General features: G+C 34.3%; 4 protein-coding genes across 5 annotated transcripts in view; 3 read left to right on the plus strand and 1 right to left on the minus strand.

The window, feature by feature from the left end:
* Positions 1-341: 341 nt before the first annotated feature.
* Positions 342-4,832, plus strand: LOC111367180 (targeting protein for Xklp2-A-like). The gene is made up of 8 exons (XM_022987924.1): positions 342-1,547; positions 1,655-1,700; positions 1,787-1,876; positions 3,100-3,219; positions 4,093-4,191; positions 4,274-4,333; positions 4,408-4,502; positions 4,592-4,832. Exons 1-8 carry the CDS (start codon positions 613-615, stop codon positions 4,641-4,643), a joined length of 1,497 nt encoding a protein of 498 aa, XP_022843692.1. The 5' UTR covers positions 342-612; the 3' UTR covers positions 4,644-4,832.
* A 1,435-nt stretch (positions 4,833-6,267) lies between these two features.
* Positions 6,268-8,106, plus strand: LOC111367181 (protein TPX2-like). Its single transcript, XM_022987925.1, has 5 exons — positions 6,268-6,493; positions 7,367-7,465; positions 7,548-7,607; positions 7,682-7,776; positions 7,866-8,106. The coding sequence occupies exons 1-5, from the start codon at positions 6,404-6,406 to the stop codon at positions 7,915-7,917; spliced, it is 396 nt and encodes a 131-aa protein (XP_022843693.1). The 5' UTR covers positions 6,268-6,403; the 3' UTR covers positions 7,918-8,106.
* Positions 8,107-8,851: 745 nt separating this feature from the next.
* LOC111367182 (40S ribosomal protein S19-3) lies at positions 8,852-11,488 on the minus strand. Its single transcript, XM_022987926.1, has 4 exons — positions 11,323-11,488; positions 10,372-10,462; positions 9,648-9,831; positions 8,852-9,330 (listed from the first exon to the last, which is right to left on the minus strand). Exons 1-4 carry the CDS (start codon positions 11,404-11,406, stop codon positions 9,255-9,257), a joined length of 435 nt encoding a protein of 144 aa, XP_022843694.1. The 5' UTR covers positions 11,407-11,488; the 3' UTR covers positions 8,852-9,254.
* Positions 11,489-12,624: 1,136 nt separating this feature from the next.
* LOC111367184 (heterogeneous nuclear ribonucleoprotein Q-like) overlaps positions 12,625-19,270 on the plus strand; it is a 10,512-nt gene continuing 3,866 nt past the window's right edge. The window contains exons 1-11 of one of the 2 annotated variants that reach the window (XM_022987927.1): positions 12,625-12,735; positions 13,157-13,190; positions 13,402-13,472; positions 14,071-14,136; positions 14,295-14,366; positions 15,564-15,636; positions 16,590-16,627; positions 16,749-16,856; positions 18,349-18,468; positions 18,553-18,633; positions 18,727-18,795. In XM_022987927.1, coding sequence (XP_022843695.1) covers positions 13,157-13,190; positions 13,402-13,472; positions 14,071-14,136; positions 14,295-14,366; positions 15,564-15,636; positions 16,590-16,627; positions 16,749-16,856; positions 18,349-18,468; positions 18,553-18,633; positions 18,727-18,795 — 732 coding nt within the window. In that variant the 5' untranslated portion in view covers positions 12,625-12,735. Of the gene's footprint in view, positions 12,736-12,763; positions 12,837-13,156; positions 13,191-13,401; positions 13,473-14,070; positions 14,137-14,294; positions 14,367-15,563; positions 15,637-16,589; positions 16,628-16,748; positions 16,857-18,348; positions 18,469-18,552; positions 18,634-18,726; positions 18,796-19,270 lie in introns of those variants that run through there. The other variant, XM_022987928.1, reaches the window with a different exon arrangement.

Genomic DNA, 19,270 nt, shown 5'->3' on the forward strand with positions numbered 1-19,270 from the left:
AATTTAATGACTGAATACACGTAAAAATATTATGTAAGCAGAGAAATGAGAGACACCAACAACGTGCTATACAAATTTTGCCTCATTGTATGAGGTGTGATAAGAATATCATACTAATTATTAATTCGCTTAACAAAATCTTTTATCTCCAAAAATCATTTATGGAGTATTTCCTCGTTAAAAGCTATTTTTTTAAAAATTTCTACCTCGTTTCCATAGTCGTGGTCCTAAATACCAGTTTCTCGTAGTTGAAGGGGTCTAAATGAAAATCAGCGCAATTTGTTTCAATAAACTCAATAAGCCCACCGCGCACAATGCTAATCAATCGAGCGTCAAAACACACTCTCTCTCCTCTCTCTTTGTAAGCAGAAATCTAACGATCCACAATCATAGAATCATTCAAACGATATCCGACGCTCCAAAACCCAGTCCCGCAAACTAGCCGTTACCAATCGAGCGTCAAAAACTCAACGGTCATCTATTTCCCTTTCATTCCATCAATTAATGAAACCTCTTATCGTGAAAACAGACTCAATATCATTACAATTTTGTTGTTTGAATTGTTTCCCTCTCTAGAAATCATAGTCTCATCTTTGTCCGGCGAGATTGCTAATGGATTCAGGTTCTAAAACCGCCGGAGCAAATACGCCTGCAAAAGAATCAAACCGATCAAAATTTAACGAAATATCAAAACAATTAGAAAATTTCAATCCCAATGTGTCGTCTGCAGGTTTTAAATCATCTAATTCTCCATGCATAAAGTCTGCAAAAAGTGTCCGCTCCCAAAAATCTACTTCCAGAAATCCTAACCCTACTGGTAGTAGCCAAGTGGCGTCACCTTCACCGGTGAAGAAAATTCGGCAGAGGAAGTTCTTGATTGCAAAGAAGAAATCGGAAAAGGGGGAAGTGAATTCTTCGACTGCAGCATCAGTGGAATGTAACAAGTGTAAGAAGAAGACGGGAAAATCCAAGTGTTTGTGTGTAGCCTATGAGAGCCTGAGGGCTTCTCAGGAAGGGTTCTTCAAGAATAGCAGTAAAATTGATGATAAGGTCGATTTGGAGAAGTTATGTGATTATGATACTGCGAATGGGGAGAGTGGAGTTATCCCTATAAGCCAAAAACCTGAGACTGCCAAAGGATTTTGTAGCAGAGTGGAGGGAAATGATGATTTATGTGAGATTAATGAGAAGAGTAAGGATGACATAGTTGAGGTTGAGGTGAATGGTGAAACTGGCACTAAGAGAAGCCGGGGGAGGCAGTTAAAAGAGGGTAGAGAGTGTGCACCGGTGCCGAGGTCTGGCAAGGTGATGCATTTGGTGAAGGCATTTGAGGAACTTCTATCAATTCCAAAATCAAGCAATTCTGAGGAAAAGGAGGTGGACGAAGTGGAGAATATTAATGCGGAAATGAGAAAACCTATTGAGGTTGCTGAAAAACAGGTTTCTCCATCTTCATTTAGTCCCTCTGATGTTTTCCTCACACTGGAGAGCTTAGGTTTAGATTCAGTTTCACACCGTTCTTCTTCACTAGATAGCAGCCAAGGAAGGTTAGTTAGGTTAACAGTTACTGTGTTGATTTTTGACATAATCAAACAATTGTAAATGGGCTTATGTTGTTTCTAAATTTGTTCATTCTACAACTTTGATGCCTCAGCATTTCAAGTAAAACTTCTGCTGGTGGTCGAAGAAGCAGAAGAAAAGTGAGAATTTTTATCCATATTTCTCTTTCTTTGAGTAAAATTGCTCCTCATTTAGATTATCATATCTGTTTTTTTGAATTCTGCAGAGCTTCGAATCGTCTGGAACCTCTGGAATAAGACATGGGAGAAGGCAGCTTAAAGCAACCTCTCAAAAGCCCTTCATGCTAAAAACAGAGGTGTGTGTTGCAACTCCAATTTGAGTGGCACTAGATGCTAAGTTAAATAAAAGATAAAATTAAATATGTTATTTAATTCTACCTATCAATTAATGCCACGTTAATGTCACATAAACTGGGGCTGCAACTATTAGCACTACTCTTAAAAATTATATGCCCTTTTCAAACCTCCAAATGAAAGTTCAATGGTGTCACAGCCATGAATTAAAAGTTCAATAACCTGATTTTAAGTAAAGTTAAAATTCAGTAACCACGAATAAACTCTACTTTGCTGACTTTACAATCTGACTCCAGATGAGCATTACTTGGCTGATTATTACAGTTTAATATAGCAGCAACATTAGGATAGTTGCAAAAATGTCAATCAAGTTTACATTTTTGTCTAACCACTTTTAGCCCCCATTAAATTACATTCTATTTTTCTCTCTCTTATTTTTAACCACACAATCTTCCATAAAATAATATTATGCGTAAATCGAAAACTTTTCCTTCTTTTTCAACCACTCATTTTTCAAAGAAATACTATTCCACCCATTTTCATTACCCAAAAATGGGGGCCAAACGGGGGCTTAGATAGGGGACAAACTTATTCATTTAAATCATGTCTTCAGTGTGCCCCTTCACATGCTTAGTTCAAGGTAGACATTGAAAGGTTTTTATAATAGTGGGACAGGCGATTTCATAAATGGCTATCTGTAGAATTAGGATGCAACACGCTAGATACCCTGCCACTCTTAAACAAGTTTTATGAAATTCATAACACCAGCCTGCATTTTCAAGCCAATGTATATCTAAATTAGCCTGATGGTAAAGCCATTATTTGAATGGTCTAATAAAGTTGGGAAAGATATTGTTCTATATTGAAATAGAGAAAATAATGTAAGCCTATGGATGTAAGATATAGTAGTAAGTCATTCATTTTGAAGCCATTATAAATAGTATAACAAAGTTGGGAATGGGATTATTTAAACATAAAACTCTTACAGATAAGAAACTATTTCAACTGTGCAAGTTTAAAGGGCAAGTTGAGAGAAACACTAGATAATGGAACATAAACACTTATTTAAGGTAGAGTTGGAGCCTAAAGAAAATGCATTCAGCACAACTGAAATAAATATAGACTACTACAATAACGAAGCAGGGTCGAACTCCTAGAGGTGTCGACTGTTTGGGACTTTACATTTACTCGAATTTTGAAATTACATAAATTGCACCTACTGCAGCAAAGAGGAAGATGCAAGGAGGAAGAATTCATGAAAAAGGTGCAAGAAATAATGGAGGAAGAGGAGAAGTTGCGGATACCAGTTGCTCAAGGTCTTCCATGGACAACAGATCAACCAGAGGTAACTTTATAACCCGGAGAAAAGAATTCTCAATTCTATTTCGGAAATATTAGGAATCGAGATTAGTATGGAATTTTTTTGTCAAGTTAACAGGCCTAGTAATTTTGAATTCTTTTCTGATGTTTAGATCTTCTTTCATTTCTCCCCCTTTTAGGGCCAAATTCTAATATTCATGTTAATATTAATTCTCTACCAAAGTTTGGAGACAAATAGATATTCAGGCAAACCAGATTTTTATGACTTCTAATCATCATTTTCAGCAAGTTTTTTGTTTGGAAATGAAGGCAAAGTCATTACAAAAGAATGTAGTAACTTAACATTGAAGGAATTTTGTTTTGGTGTCTTCAACAGTTAATCATGGACTTCTCATCCAACGAAAATTTGAGGCCTGACTAGTTGCCAATTGACGTAATGAAAAGGCTACCATTTTTTGTTGTTTCCCCATGTCAATCGATTGTTAAGAAACTCGCAGATTTGCATTTTTCACTAACCACAACCTAGGTTTGAAGCTTAATGAAAACTTTTGTGTAGTGTAGCTGTGTAATAATGTATGCAGAAATGTGAGGATCATTATCTTGTGATCCTTAGCTTAGTAGACATGATACTTCTTACAAGTAATTATTCTTAAGAACCTTTTGTAACTTCCCAGTAGAATTCATATCAAAATTCAGCACACTGTTTTTGGCAGTTGGTCCTCCAAGGTTTAGAACAATATGATACAATTGTTAGGTAACATGATGCTGGTCTTTGGTAAAAAGGTCAGTGCTAATTTCAAATGTTTTTGACCTTCTGGTGGTTAAGTACCTAAATGCATACCAAACATTCATTTTGTATCAAGATTTGACTGAATTGTCTTAACTTGTGATGTCTCAGTTTTTGGTGAAGCCATTAGTCAAAGATAATACAAGGCCTGTTGATCTCAAGCTACACAGCGACCTTAGAGCTGTTGAACGTGCTGAGTTTGATCATCAGGTACATTTTTCCCTTCTTGACTAAGCTTGGTTACTTTCATTCTCATATTGTGACATTACTTTGTTTCTTTGCATCTGTTTAGGTGGCCGATAAGATGAGCCTTATTGAACAATTCAAGATGGAAAGAGAGAGACAGCGAAAGGTAAACTAAAAATTTTGAGACTAAACTTACAATTGATTCTTATGTTGTATTTTTCTAAACGACGGTGTTGGCAGTTGGCTGAAGAAGAAGAAATTAGGAGGCTGAGGAAGGAACTCGTTCCTAATGCTCAACCGATGCCATATTTTGACAGGCCATTCTTCCCTAGAAGGCAATGTGACCTTGTTCTTTCATCGATGTGCATTTATTCTAAACTAAACTGAATACTGAATTCTGAAGTAGTCATCTTTGTTGTATCAGGTCGGTGAAGCATCTAACTAACAAGTCTATGGAGCCAAAGGCGAATGCATAAAGGCGAGAAGATCAAGAGTTGGATGTTTCAAATAACTTGTTTGTATAAACACAGCTGCAGTGAACAATGGGCATTGTGAAGTTGAGATTTTAGTTTGTTTAACGACGATTAATGACACAATTTGTTACAAATCTATAAATATGTCAAAATTAATTTTGAAAAACAGTGCATTTTCTCAAATTTTTTAAATATTTATATGTTTATTGTTAACAGTTTGACCCGAGTTACCATCAAGTAAGATAACATTCATCTAGTTGAAAACTTTAAAATTGTCTAGGTTTTGAAAATTTTAAAATTGTCTATTTGTTAAAATTAATTAGTAATTGTAGTGTTTATATGATTTTAGTTATTTCGTATGCATTATTTTATTTAATTTGTTAAATACTTTTGATACTTCTAAAAATTGAGTAATCTATGTCGTTTTACTGAAGTTGCAACTCCAATTTGAGTGGCACTAGATGCTAAGTTAAATAAAAGATAAAATTAAATATGTTATTTAATTCTACCTATCAATTAATGCCACGTTAATGTCACATAAACTGGGGCTGCAACTATTAGCACTACTCTTAAAAATTATATGCCCTTTTCAAACCTCCAAATGAAAGTTCAATGGTGTCACAGCCATGAATTAAAAGTTCAATAACCTGATTTTAAGTAAAGTTAAAATTCAGTAACCACGAATAAACTCTACTTTGCTGACTTTACATGATGCATGAAGATTTTGTCACCATCAACACCAATTCTTTTCAGCAGTTGAAAGAAAGGCTAATGGAATAACCTAATTGCTCCCACAATGAAATTTACCCACTTAGTGTCATGTTACTGAGATATATTAAGGCTTCATTATCACAAACTTTTTGAATTACAAGTTGATGTAACACATGAAATGTATACTTAAAAAGTTTAAAAAAAATCGTAAATCCAGTAAAATATGTGATAATAAAACAAAGATTGATATCTCCAATGCAAAAATATGCATTATTGTACATGTGACAAGTAAATCATAAGACTCAGAGACATCTCCAATGGGAGTGTGAATTGCACTACTTGAGAATAAATTCTTTGAGAGGATGTGGAAAAAGGGTGACGCATCCTACACCGTTCAAGCAAGCATTCTGAGGTGATGTACACTTCTTACCTCAATCCACTGCCCCATATCAAAACAAAACTCACTTATCCAACTCGGGCAAAATTTAAATAGCAAAAATTACTGAAGTCAGAAACATAGTAACCGTGCTGACATTTGCAACCACAAAATGTTAGAAGATCGCTGCTTAGCAAAATGCTTTACAGAAAGTGAAAACACAAGCCTCCATAATCAATGAACAACCTATCAAGGTGCAACTACAACAATTCTTCCTGCAACTTGATCAAGATCCCGCCGGCCACTGGATGTGATTTTTCTACCACTGTAAAAGGAATAGCAATTCGTATGAGAATAGAACCGACAATATTCACAACATATCTTGAAAAAGAGTGAGTATATAATCAAAGGAAAAGGAACTCCTAAAGACACATACTTCCCGATTACAAACAGAGTGAAATATTGGATTGATAAAATATACTGTACTGGTGCACATAAAGACCAACAAACAAATTGCATTCAGCACAACTGAAATAAATATAGACTACTACAATAACGAAGCAGGGTCGAACTCCTAGAGGTGTCGACTGTTTGGGACTTTACATTTACTCGAATTTTGAAATTACATAAATTGCACCTACTGCAGCAAAGAGGAAGATGCAAGGAGGAAGAATTCATGAAAAAGGTGCAAGAAATAATGGAGGAAGAGGAGAAGTTGCGGATACCAGTTGCTCAAGGTCTTCCATGGACAACAGATCAACCAGAGGTAACTTTATAACCCGGAGAAAAGAATTCTCAATTCTATTTCGGAAATATTAGGAATCGAGATTAGTATGGAATTTTTTTGTCAAGTTAACAGGCCTAGTAATTTTGAATTCTTTTCCGATGTTTAGATCTTCTTTCATTTCTCCCCCTTTTAGGGCCAAATTCTAATATTCATGTTAATATTAATTCTCTACCAAAGTTTGGAGACAAATAGATATTCAGGCAAACCAGATTTTTATGACTTCTAATCATCATTTTCAGCAAGTTTTTTGTTTGGAAATGAAGGCAAAGTCATTACAAAAGAATGTAGTAACTTAACATTGAAGGAATTTTGTTTTGGTGTCTTCAACAGTTAATCATGGACTTCTCATCCAACGAAAATTTGAGGCCTGACTAGTTGCCAATTGACGTAATGAAAAGGCTACCATTTTTTGTTGTTTCCCCATGTCAATCGATTGTTAAGAAACTCGCAGATTTGCATTTTTCACTAACCACAACCTAGGTTTGAAGCTTAATGAAAACTTTTGTGTAGTGTAGCTGTGTAATAATGTATGCAGAAATGTGAGGATCATTATCTTGTAATCCTTAGCTTAGTAGACATGATACTTCTTACAAGTAATTATTATTAGGAACCTTTTGTAACTTCCCAGTAGAATTCATATCAAAATTCAGCACACTGTTTTTGGCAGTTGGTCCTCCAAGGTTTAGAACAATATGATACAATTGTTAGGTAACATGATGCTGGTCTTTGGTAAAAAAGTCAGTGCTAATTTCAAATGTTTTTGACCTTCTGGTGGTTAAGTACCTAAATGCATACCAAACATTCATTTTGTATCAAGATTTGACTGAATTGTTTTAACCCGTGATGTCTCAGTTTTTGGTGAAGCCATTAGTCAAAGATAATACAAGGCCTGTTGATCTCATGCTACACAGCGACATTAGAGCTGTTGAACGTGCTGAGTTTGATCATCAGGTACATTTTTCCCTTCTTGACTAAGCTTGGTTACTTTCATTCTCATATTGTGACATTACTTTGTTTCTTTGCATCTGTTTAGGTGGCCGATAAGATGAGCCTTATTGAACAATTCAAGATGGAAAGAGAGAGACAGCGAAAGGTAAACTAAAAATTTTGAGACTAAACTTACAATTGATTCTTATGTTGTATTTTTCTAAACGACGGTGTTGGCAGTTGGCTGAAGAAGAAGAAATTAGGAGGCTGAGGAAGGAACTCGTTCCTAAAGCTCAACCGATGCCATATTTTGACAGGCCATTCTTCCCTAGAAGGCAATGTGACCTTGTTCTTTCATCGATGTGCATTTATTCTAAACTAAACTGAATACTGAATTCTGAAGTAGTCATCTTTGTTGTATCAGGTCGGTGAAGCATCTAACTAACAAGTCTATGGAGCCAAAGGCGAATGCATAAAGGCGAGAAGATCAAGAGTTGGATGTTTCAAATAACTTGTTTGTATAAACACAGCTGCAGTGAACAATGGGCATTGTGAAGTTGAGATTTTAGTTTGTTTAACGACGATTAATGACACAATTTGTTACAAATCTATAAATATGTCAAAATTAATTTTGAAAAACAGTGCATTTTCTCAAATTTTTTAAATATTTATATGTTTATTGTTAACAGTTTGACCCGAGTTACCATCAAGTAAGATAACATTCATCTAGTTGAAAACTTTAAAATTGTCTAGGTTTTGAAAATTTTAAAATTGTCTATTTGTTAAAATTAATTAGTAATTGTAGTGTTTATATGATTTTAGTTATTTCGTATGCATTATTTTATTTAATTTGTTAAATACTTTTGATACTTCTAAAAATTGAGTAATCTATGTCGTTTTACTGAAGTTGCAACTCCAATTTGAGTGGCACTAGATGCTAAGTTAAATAAAAGATAAAATTAAATATGTTATTTAATTCTACCTATCAATTAATGCCACGTTAATGTCACATAAACTGGGGCTGCAACTATTAGCACTACTCTTAAAAATTATATGCCCTTTTCAAACCTCCAAATGAAAGTTCAATGGTGTCACAGCCATGAATTAAAAGTTCAATAACCTGATTTTAAGTAAAGTTAAAATTCAGTAACCACGAATAAACTCTACTTTGCTGACTTTACATGATGCATGAAGATTTTGTCACCATCAACACCAATTCTTTTCAGCAGTTGAAAGAAAGGCTAATGGAATAACCTAATTGCTCCCACAATGAAATTTACCCACTTAGTGTCATGTTACTGAGATATATTAAGGCTTCATTATCACAAACTTTTTGAATTACAAGTTGATGGAACACATGAAATGTATAATTAAAAAGTTAATAAAAAATCGTAAATCCAATAAAATATGTGATAATAAAACAAAGATTGATATCTCCAATGCAGCAATATGCATTATTGTACATGTGACAAGTAAATCATAAGACTCAGAGACGAGCATCTCCAATGGGAGTGTGAATTGCACTACTTGTGAATAAATTCTTTGAGAGGATGTGGAAAAAGGGTGACGCATCCTACACCGTTCAAGCAAGCATTCTGAGGTGATGTACACTTCTTACCTCAATCCACTGCCCCATATCAAAACAAAACTCACTTATCCAACTCGGGCAAAATTTAAATAGCAAAAATTACTGAAGTCAGAAACATAGTAACCGTGCTGACATTTGCAACCACAAAATGTTAGAAGATCGCTGCTTAGCAAAATGCTTTACAGAAAGTGAAAACACAAGCCTCCATAATCAATGAACAACCTATCAAGGTGCAACTACAACAATTCTTCCTGCAACTTGATCAAGATCCCGCCGGCCACTGGATGTGATTTTTCTACCACTGTAAAAGGAATAGCAATTCGTATGAGAATAGAACCGACAATATTCACAACATATCTTGAAAAAGAGTGAGTATATAATCAAAGGAAAAGGAACTCCTAAAGACACATACTTCCCGATTACAAACAGAGTGAAATATTGGATTGATAAAATATACTGTACTGGTGCACATAAAGACCAACAAACAAATTCTCGCATCCCCCATCCAATTGTGAATGGGAATATCTCACTATTCACTAATGAACACGGGTTTGATTTTGTGACAGTAAATCATTAAAGCACAATATTTTATTCCATGAACCAAAATATTAAACTTACCCGCTTGTATCAATGTCAATGATGTTCATAGTCTGCAACTGTTGAAGGATGTGGCGAGCAACAGAACCACTGCTTTTGCCGAAATGGGGTGGACGGCTTCCATTCCTCTTGCTCCCACCATAAATCCTGCGGAAGGCACCAACACCTATACCTCCCCTCAAATATATTTTCCTAGCCATGGAAGCTGCAACACACAACAGGACTAGGTTATATACAAACCTGGCAAAAATGCCAACCAAGAATATGACCAGATTATCAATATGATAACTTAAGGGGGGAAAATACCTCTCTCAACATATTAACAATTTAAGCTTTGTCAAAATAAGAATTTCCAGGCATGCAATAATCTTTATTTGGATCTTCATCTCGAAGGATAAACAAACTACTAGTTTGAGCCTCATTTTTTGAGAGAATAGATTTTGTAATTGTAATAGTGATTTTTCTGGAAAGTTATTAAAAAGTAAGAAGTAAGTCTTGGGTTTAGTAGTAAAATAATTTTTTGGAAGAAACTGTGTGCTTGAAAATCAGTTTGGAAAAAAATGATTTTTTATAGAATGTGGCATAATTTTCATTGCAAAAAATTTTGAGGCCTTTATTCCAATCCTTTCCAAGGTGCAATTAGAACCATGGACAGCGAGACAATCTAAGCAGCTGGACACACCGTGAACAAGATGAATGAGAGAGAGAGAGAGAGAGAGAGAGAGAGAGAGAGAGAGAGTGTTACCAGCCCTAATGTAGTACCAGTCAGGATCATAAGGAGCAAGTTCTTTCAGCACACCAGTTTTCACAATATCGGTCCACTCTGGAAGCTCCATCTATATTTCAGAAAGAATAGATAATCTAAGAAATTGATCTAAAAGCAATTAATGGTTACAAATATACATTTGTCTTTATAAAAAGAAAAACACAGGAACCAAACAATATGAGGTGTTCTGCTTAATATGCTTGAATTGGTAGAGAGCGTCCTAAGATCAAGTAGTTATCCATAAAAAAAATGTCATATCTTTGTCCAATGAGACTATTCTAACAGCATATCTGACTAAGCTTTTGTACTAAATCTAAAATTTTTTTAAAAAAATTAACCTTTTAAAATCTGAAATGTGCTTGGCCTAACAAATGACTTTTAATCTTAGTCAAACATGCTAGTGTAGATTAAGTGTCATATGTTAAGTAAGTCCATTGTTTGATGTTTTTCCTTCTCTTTTCAGCTAGTTCCTTTGCATTTCTACTTTTATAGGTGAACAGAAGAATTCTGTTTAATCATCTCCTGATTTTCTTATTCCCAGATGATTCTAAATTGAAAATTTACATACTACCATGTTGATATAAAACTTCCAAGCACATGACAAATTAATATCCTTTGTATGTGCATCATAATGGGAATTCAAACAACAAATCAACAACACATTCGCACAACATATCAACGAAAGATATGGACTTTCCATATGGCATTGCTCAAACCTATTCAAAACGTATTATCCTGCGCTATTTTCCATTTTAGACCTCCTAAACATCAACATGGCTTCTCATTATTTCTAGAATCAAATATAAAAAATTTCGGAAACAGCGTACATAACAGTTGCATACACTCACAATACAATTACACAGAAAACAAGTCTAAAAATAGAAAAATAAATCGGCGCGAATAAATATCAAATACAATTGCACAAAATACCTTGCCGGAGCGCTTCAGGTGAGCGGCGTAGGCCTTCACGAACTCGTGTGGAGAGACGTCCTTCACAGTTTTAGCAGTCGCCATTGATGCAGCAGATCTCGAATCACAGTAGCTCCCAAGACCACTTCCCTATAAACGATGGTTTTTAAGCTAGTTAGGGTTTTGCTGAATGGTTGTGTGATTTAAATACGGTATTCTTGATGGCCCGTTAATGGTTTCTTTTACAAGTGGGCTTTGGCCCGTTTTGTCCGATAACTCAAAATTGCTGACCCATTACTTCTTGTGGACCCAGTATTTTCTTATTTTATTTTAGTTTCATTCAAGGGTTTAAAAGATGGTTAATGAAAGTTTAAAATTTTTGTACCACAAATAAATGTTCTATCTACTTCTAGGGCCTGTCTAAGAGAGCTTTTCTCCCGATTTGAGCAATTAATTGACCGTTACTCATTTCAAAATGGGTCCCAGTTTGATAGCAAAATTTGATGATGTTATAAATGAAATACTGAAAATGCCTGTCTCGTATGCAAAATTAATTTAATGTTAAGGGCAAAAAGATTGTTCTGACATAAAATGATCCAAAATTGCAGCTACAATGTCTAAATTCTGTAGCAGCCGTACTGCCTTGGTGAAAAGCAATGGTCCAAAATTTAGTTATCAATGGTCGAAATTGCAATTTTAAGTGCGCCCAGATAGAGTTCTATTCTAATATTCCACCTATTTGTAGCAGACAATCAGTGCATGAAGATGCGGGATGTTTCACATAAAGAAGTGACAAACATTCAAAATTCTCAGAAATATTTTGCTCGAGTATATTGAGTGCTACAAGTAGCCTCTTTGTTACATTGCTCGAAGCATTTTATTTTTTGCTCGCTTTTCCCACGTCGCTTATATATTGAATTTCTATCTTGTTCGAACTGTCAATTAACACTAAACACGTATCTTTTCTTACTTTATAATTAAACAAAATTATGTCTGGCATTGTATGTCAAAACCAGAACCGTTATAGTTGTCCTATTTGAATTAACATATATAATTAGCCCTGGTTTGTCACCCATTATTCAACAAATTAAAGAGTTTTGAATAGTATGTGCTGAAGAATATGTGGTTAAAAGTTAAAAAAAATTATTGATTTATTTGTAAAATATTTTATTACGTAAATATATGATAGAGAATAAAACTGTAACAAATAATTTATTTAAAATCTTAAAGTCCGTGAAACATGCCTTAATTTTCACAAGAAATTGATATGGTACGTTGAAAGAGGCAATTTGGTAATTTAAGGAATCAATATAAGTAGCAAGTACTAATTAAAACGTCGTTGAACTTCAACGCAGATAATTTTGCTGTATAGGCGTATAGGGTTTCCAATTGATTTCACCCCATCCTGCCGTCTTTATTTACTCAATCGAACAGGTACATATTATTTCTGATAGTACACTCATTTTATTATTGTTCAATTCAAGCGTTTATATAGTTTGCTCCACGGTTTTGACAAGAAAAGGGTTTTTTGAAATGTGAGAAGAAGAATAATTTGATACAATTAAAATTCACGCCTTGGGTTTCACCTCTATGAATATTTTTATTTATGTATGGCTTGAATTCGTCTAATTCAATGTTTTGCAGTGTTATCAGTTGCGTGGGTTTGGGTGTGGGCAGTATATTCCTAACTATATTGTTTTCTTTTAGCATTTTTTTTTTCAGTTTCTAAAAATTCTGTAATTTTTTTCTCGCATCTGAATTCCCAAAGGTAAAAAAAAAAAATTGCCTTTTTGGTATCTCTGTGATAACCCGATTCATTTTTGTAGTCATAATGTTTTAATTACATTAAATACAGATGAGCCAGCCAGAGCATCATTCAACAGATGCAAGTAAGTTCTTTTACCTAAAATTTTATAAAATTGTTAGATTCAGGTCTTCAAGATTGCCAAAGTAGCTGATGAACATGTTTTTGTTTAGAGTAACTTAGAACTGATTATTTTTCTTCAGTAATCAGTCAGGTTCAGTTTAATATCTCCCAGAAGAGCTTGCTATATGAATATTAATTTAGTAACTTAATTGCTGTTTTTATTGTGTGAGAAGAGCATGCCAAAGGAACCGAAGTTTTTGTTGGGGGATTGCCCTCTACAGTATCTGAAGACAAAATCAGCAAGGTCTAATTTCTCTCTCTTCCTTCATCTTGTATTGGCAGCTATATATTGTAGAGTGTTACAGGTAAACAATCCTTTTATGTAGTGTGAAGGAAGCATAAGCAAATTGATTAAGTAAAGAAGATCAGAAAAGGAAAGAACTAGGTCTTCTTAGGCGAACGATCTCTTTTAGCCTCTTGTTAGCTATCTCTTTTAGAACTTGGTATTTGGGCTGCGCTTTGGACCATATAAATGAATTCATTGAAATGGCAGACAATACAATTTGTCTTGTCTATGGCTCATATTGGCTGGCAACATTGCTTCAACATTACTTTAAAACAATTGGCTGAGAGCCAAATAAATTATTACGGGGTTTTTTGCCATGTTAGATGTCTCTCTGAATTCGTAATTTGACTTTCTGTGTACCTATCGACTAGGCAAAATGGGCGCTGTTCGTCATTTATCAACAAATGTTTCCATAACTGTCAAGTTTCAAATCGTTGCACATGTTAGTTATGATTATGTAAAGAACTTCCATTATCCATGCATGCTTCATAAATTATGGAAAAAACTTCAAAGTCTAGATATATTCAAATATTTGCTGAAACTTCCACCTATTCAGGTATTCTCTGGTTGTGGCGAAATTGTGGAAATTCGTATGATAAAGGACCAGAAAGGCAATTTAAAGGTTTATCTTACATAATTGATTTGCTTTCCTCTGGTTTGATTACTTCTAATTCCCACTGCCTCAATCCTACCCCCAGCATCCCCCTCCTCAAATGTAGCAAGAAGCTAAATTGTTGGTACCATCTTTTTATAATTTCTCTTCCTTTTTAATGTTGACAGGGATTTTGCTTTGTGCGCTTTGCAACAAAAGAGGCTGCAGACAAAGCTGTGAAGGAAAAATCTGGAATTGTGGTGAGAATTAAATTTGCATTGAAATTTTTTTTGTTGGTTTTAATTTATTACTAGTGTTCTTCCATGGAGATTTTACTTTTAGAATGATCGGCCTGTGAATTTTGTTTACAACCCTGAAACTCAGAAGCACGCTAATTTGAAGCATTTGCAGCAGTAATGTGCTGTTAAGGTTGTCCACTTCTCTATAAGGACATGTATCCTGAATCCTACTAAATTGGTTGATTTCACCAAATCATTACAATGCCTGCACATTTATTTCTTAGGATGGTAAATTTAGTCAACCAACCTTATCATCAATCACAGTACGACCTAGCGTGAGCTGTGCTTTGGCTGCTCAAGCTTGTCTTGTTTTCCCAAATGAGTCGAAAAAATTGCCCAATTTTCGTTCGCTATGTTTCAAAGTAAAGATATCTTGAAAATATTAGCAGCTTAAAAATCTATTATAGGTCAACTTGATATATTCTTGAATTTATGTTAAACAAGCTTTAAATTAGCTGAGCATCAGTCGATCATTAGTTGCTCCAACATATTTATCTACTCTTTTTTAGCTATCAGTTTTCTTCATCCTGCAACTTATTTCTGGAGTATTCTTAACGGGATTAAGGTTATATCTCTCGTGAAATGTAGATGATTTACACCCATATATTAATATTGTAATTTGGTCTTGATAATATTCTTTTAGTAGTGTTCTTAATTTGCTTTTAGCTGTTCGGACACTATCAATGTGTCAGTTGACTTGACTAATTTAAACCTTTGTTTTACTGAAATGGCACCTGTTATTTATGTGATATGGATTTTATTGTTTTATTAACCGTTTTAAGTTAATTCAGCCCCTTAGACTTTAGACTATGGAATTTCTCTCTACTATGTGAAAAACATTACTGCCTTATTGAAGAACTTATGGCCACCCCACCCTCTCTTCCTTGGAGTTGATGGGGAAACGGACTTGGAGTTCTCATTGAAAATGCATTTTTTTCTTATTTACTCACTTGTATGGTTATTTGTAATGCATTACTCCAGATGTGAGATTTTGTTGACCCTTTCTGTGAATTCTTGTTTGATCTTTTCCCAAATTTGGAAAACTAAACCTTCTTTCTGCTATGATATTTAATTTGATTCTGTTTTTTTCCTTCCTTTTTAATCTATTCATAACATTTAGAGCCTACTATTTTGGTTCTCCCGCTATGTTTCTTTCAGGTGGATGGAAAGAAGATTGGCGTTCTCCCATCAATCCAGCAGGATACATTACACTTTGGAAACCTTAACAAAGGTTGATCCCTTCTCATATTGCAAATTCCAGACAAGAAATGCATACTAGTACCATAAATTAGTTTTTAGGCCATCAATCTATACATACTGTAAGAAGGTTATGAGTTTAGAATTCTTTTTTGTTTTTCTTAATTCAAAAAGGTCTTCATTAATCATATTGATTAATTTATTTAAAATTTTTACCTCTTTATGAATTTGTTTCATAAATTTTTTTAGCTCTGATACCAATTTGAGGGGAAATTGCGGAAGTAATTAATTTGTATGTATTCTAAGGGAAAGTATACAAATTTGTATGTAGACAATAAAATCCATATGGAAATCATGCTTAAATAAATTTAAAAGAATTCTAAGGTTATTTCCTGCTGTATTAGATACAGAAACTAAATCTTTCTTATTTGAGTTTCTAAAATACCTTTTCGTAGTGCAATATAGGCCCCGTTTGAGCTCCATTAATTTGAAGTAAGGTATTATGGAATAGTGATTGATGAAGAATGTGTGGTTAAAAAAGAATGAATTTTTTTTGATTTGTATATAATATTATTTTAATGAAGAATGTGGTTGAAAATGAGTACTGTAGAAAAAATAATGAGAAAGAATGGGGCTCAAAAAGGGCATAATTGAGTTCATATTCTGCTTATATGAATGTCCTTTTCCGATCGCAATGACTGAAAGGCACATCTTTTAGTCTGAATGTTGTTGCTACTGGAATCATGTGCACTGGAAGTTATGTTTTAAAATATTTCCCCCTTGTTTTCAGTTCTTTCCCTTTCCATTTTCCCTTGTGCATTAATTAATTTTAACCTCTGATAAAGTATATCGTTGTCGTTCTGTTTACTTAGTTTCTTCTGTAGTTTTGACTCATAAATTTCTCCTTGTCCACTCTTATCTTTTGACATGAAGAACAGTTTCTTGTTGATACACATGCCTGACTGCTTGATTTTGTATGTTGTCAAGGTTGGAGTGCTGATGAATTCGAAAAACTTGTTCTCCAGGTTTTCTTCCAAAAGTTGAACCATTTTTTATTTCTTTCTTTTTTTTTTTAATTTTTTTTGAAGAATTATGTTAAATAGCTCCTCTTCTTCCCCACTTGATCATTTTTTTCTTCCACTATAGGTTTTCCCTGATGTTGTATCTGTTGATCTGGCAATGCTCAAAGACATGCCACCTGGTCAAAAGCAACGGAACCGTGGTTTCGGTTTTGTGAAATTCTCATCTCATGCGGTGAGTTTCTTTTTGTTTTCAAGTATGTTTGCTCTGTTAATAAATCTCGCAGCATCATTTTTCAACTTTGTTTGCAATATTAAGTTCACTCTCCTATTGTATCTGAAATCATACAGGATAAAATCCCAGGTTCGTGAAAATTCCGGTTCTTGTTATGGCAATTGGTTGACTGATAACTATAAAAGATGTTCCTCTTCAATTTAGACAAAACAAGAAACAGAAATAACTTCCAGTAGTTAAAAAATGGTTTATACGTAATTTGGAATAAAATTTTGTGATAAGTAAAATATGTTCATAATTTTACAATATAACGTATAATCATGCAACTCCAAACAAGCATACGAGTATATGAGTGGAAAACCAATCATAATCCTCCAATTCTACAATTCTATACACTTTTTCTGTTGAAATCAAGAAACTTCCGTTACATTCTAATATTGATTCCCTCGCATTATCTGGTAAAGTTATGATATCTGTGGAAAACAATTTTCTCTCTTTGTGCTTCTTTTCTTAAAGTTAACTTCGGTATTTTGACTTTTTTATTGAATACCATAAAGATTTGTGTTTTTGTTTCAGTTTCTTGCTAAATAGTGTTGTTCTCCACACTTTTTTTTTTCTTTTTCCTGTGAAAACTCAGCTATATTTTTTTTGGTTCTTTATTCAGCGCTTTCATGATAACAATTCCTTTTCTCTGCCATTTCTTTTATTGAATTTTTTCCCCTGATTTATTGGCCACGGATGTCAAATAACTGGTGCGCTTTTAATTTGTTGAGTCTTTGCTGTATAACTAACTAGCAATTTGAGATCAAAATTATAGGAATATCAAGTAATAAAACATCATTATCTTAGTTCTTTTCTTGAGACTATCTTGCGGTATGATGCTTCTTGTGGAGCTTTATATGAATATCTAAAAATTCTCCAGTTTCTTCAGAAAATCCCAATATTATTTGCCAGTGTTGAAAGGTTCCTGTAATCCAAAATTGTCATAGGATAACTCGTCTTGTTTGTTCTGCTGACGAGATCCCTTGCTGTGAATCTCATTTGCAACTTTCTCTGTTCTTGTTACACCAAATGCTGGTTAAACCCCAACTCTGAAGTCAGCTGAAGTCTACCCTGATCCATCATCTTGATCAATGTTTTATCAGCCTTTCTTTACCTTCTTCCGGTTAAAGAATATTTACCAACTAAACTTCTGGAAACATATTCATCTGGATTTATCTATATATAGCGCACATATATATGAACTTGATAACTCGACTGAGCCATGTCAAAACACACCTTTGTAAAGAACAATAACAACTAAGTATCGCTTCCAAACACACCTTTTGTGATAAAATTCATTATTATCGGCAGGTTGGCTTGCTTCTCTGCCGATCTACTTTTGTCTCTCAATATGCAATCCTTCACCAATTTTATAAATCATTACTTCTAAAATAGGAGGCTGATAAAAATCCAAAATTAAATCTGCCTCCTTCAAAATTATCAATCACAGGCTGCTGCACGTGCCTTACGGGTGGGCTCCCAGTCGGATTTTCGTCTTGGTGGAAAACTGCATCCGGCTGTTCAGTGGGCCGAGGAGGAATGTGAAGTTGATCCAACAGAACTTGCTAAGGTTCGTTGTCAGTGCCTTTTATTACTTAAGCATGCCAATCTTCAAAGTCGTTTGCTTTACTTTTGAATTTAATCTTTGACTCAGGTAAAAATAGCTTTTGTCAGAAATCTGCCAACTGATGCAGATGAGAACTACTTGAAGCAATTGTTTGAGCATTTTGGCAAGGTTTTACACATGCACCCTTGATTTGGCGTTGCTTATATTATATGTCTTCCTTTTTTTAATCATATGTAATGTTATCTTTCTACCATCTTTCAGGTAGATAAAGTAGCAATATCCAGAAAGAGCGCCTCACCAGTTGCGTTCATTCACTTCACCGATCGATCAGTGAGTTGTCTTAAACCTGTTCATATTTGTCATAATTTATCCGACGGTCTCCTCCTAGTGAATCTATATTTCTGATACATATGACATGGAGTTGCAACTTTTTGTTTCATTATATCCTTTCATCTCTCGTCCTCAACTGTCCCTTGCACATGGGTATGTCTACACCCAGCAGACACATTTTGGCCTCCCTGTATTTCATTTGTGGTCCTTCCTCAATCCATCCCCTTCTCTTCACTGTTTGGTGCCTTTCATAGTCCATCCGCCCCTTCCTTTGGACAAAAATAAACCACACAGCATGCACACTAAGACAGAGGTACACAGGATGACTAACTGAATCACTGTTCATGCACACTGCTATATGCTCATATTCATTGGTGCGGAAACGTAATGAAATTCTTATAATAAGAATTATGTAATAAATAGAACGATATTGAACAATCATATATATATATATATATATATATATATATATATA

This window comes from Olea europaea, chromosome 18, assembly GCF_002742605.1.
Source record: "Olea europaea var. sylvestris chromosome 18, O_europaea_v1, whole genome shotgun sequence".
NCBI lineage: Eukaryota > Viridiplantae > Streptophyta > Magnoliopsida > Lamiales > Oleaceae > Olea > Olea europaea.

Excerpts from the sequence above, each read along its gene's own strand:
- LOC111367180 (XM_022987924.1), top strand. The coding sequence starts at position 613 with ATGGATTCAGGTTCTAAAACCGCCGGAGCAAATACGCCTGCAAAAGAA. Across the intron at positions 1,701-1,786 it reads GTCGAAGAAGCAGAAGAAAA|AGCTTCGAATCGTCTGGAAC; the intron begins GTGAGAATTTTT and ends TGAATTCTGCAG. Across the intron at positions 4,192-4,273 it reads GTGCTGAGTTTGATCATCAG|GTGGCCGATAAGATGAGCCT; the intron begins GTACATTTTTCC and ends GCATCTGTTTAG.
- LOC111367181 (XM_022987925.1), top strand. The coding sequence starts at position 6,404 with ATGAAAAAGGTGCAAGAAATAATGGAGGAAGAGGAGAAGTTGCGGATA. Across the intron at positions 6,494-7,366 it reads GGACAACAGATCAACCAGAG|TTTTTGGTGAAGCCATTAGT; the intron begins GTAACTTTATAA and ends GTGATGTCTCAG. Across the intron at positions 7,466-7,547 it reads GTGCTGAGTTTGATCATCAG|GTGGCCGATAAGATGAGCCT; the intron begins GTACATTTTTCC and ends GCATCTGTTTAG.
- LOC111367182 (XM_022987926.1), bottom strand. The coding sequence starts at position 11,406 with ATGGCGACTGCTAAAACTGTGAAGGACGTCTCTCCACACGAGTTCGTG. Across the intron at positions 9,832-10,371 it reads CTGGTACTACATTAGGGCTG|CTTCCATGGCTAGGAAAATA; the intron begins GTAACACTCTCT and ends TGTGTGTTGCAG. Across the intron at positions 9,331-9,647 it reads ATTGACATTGATACAAGCGG|TGGTAGAAAAATCACATCCA; the intron begins GTAAGTTTAATA and ends TTCCTTTTACAG.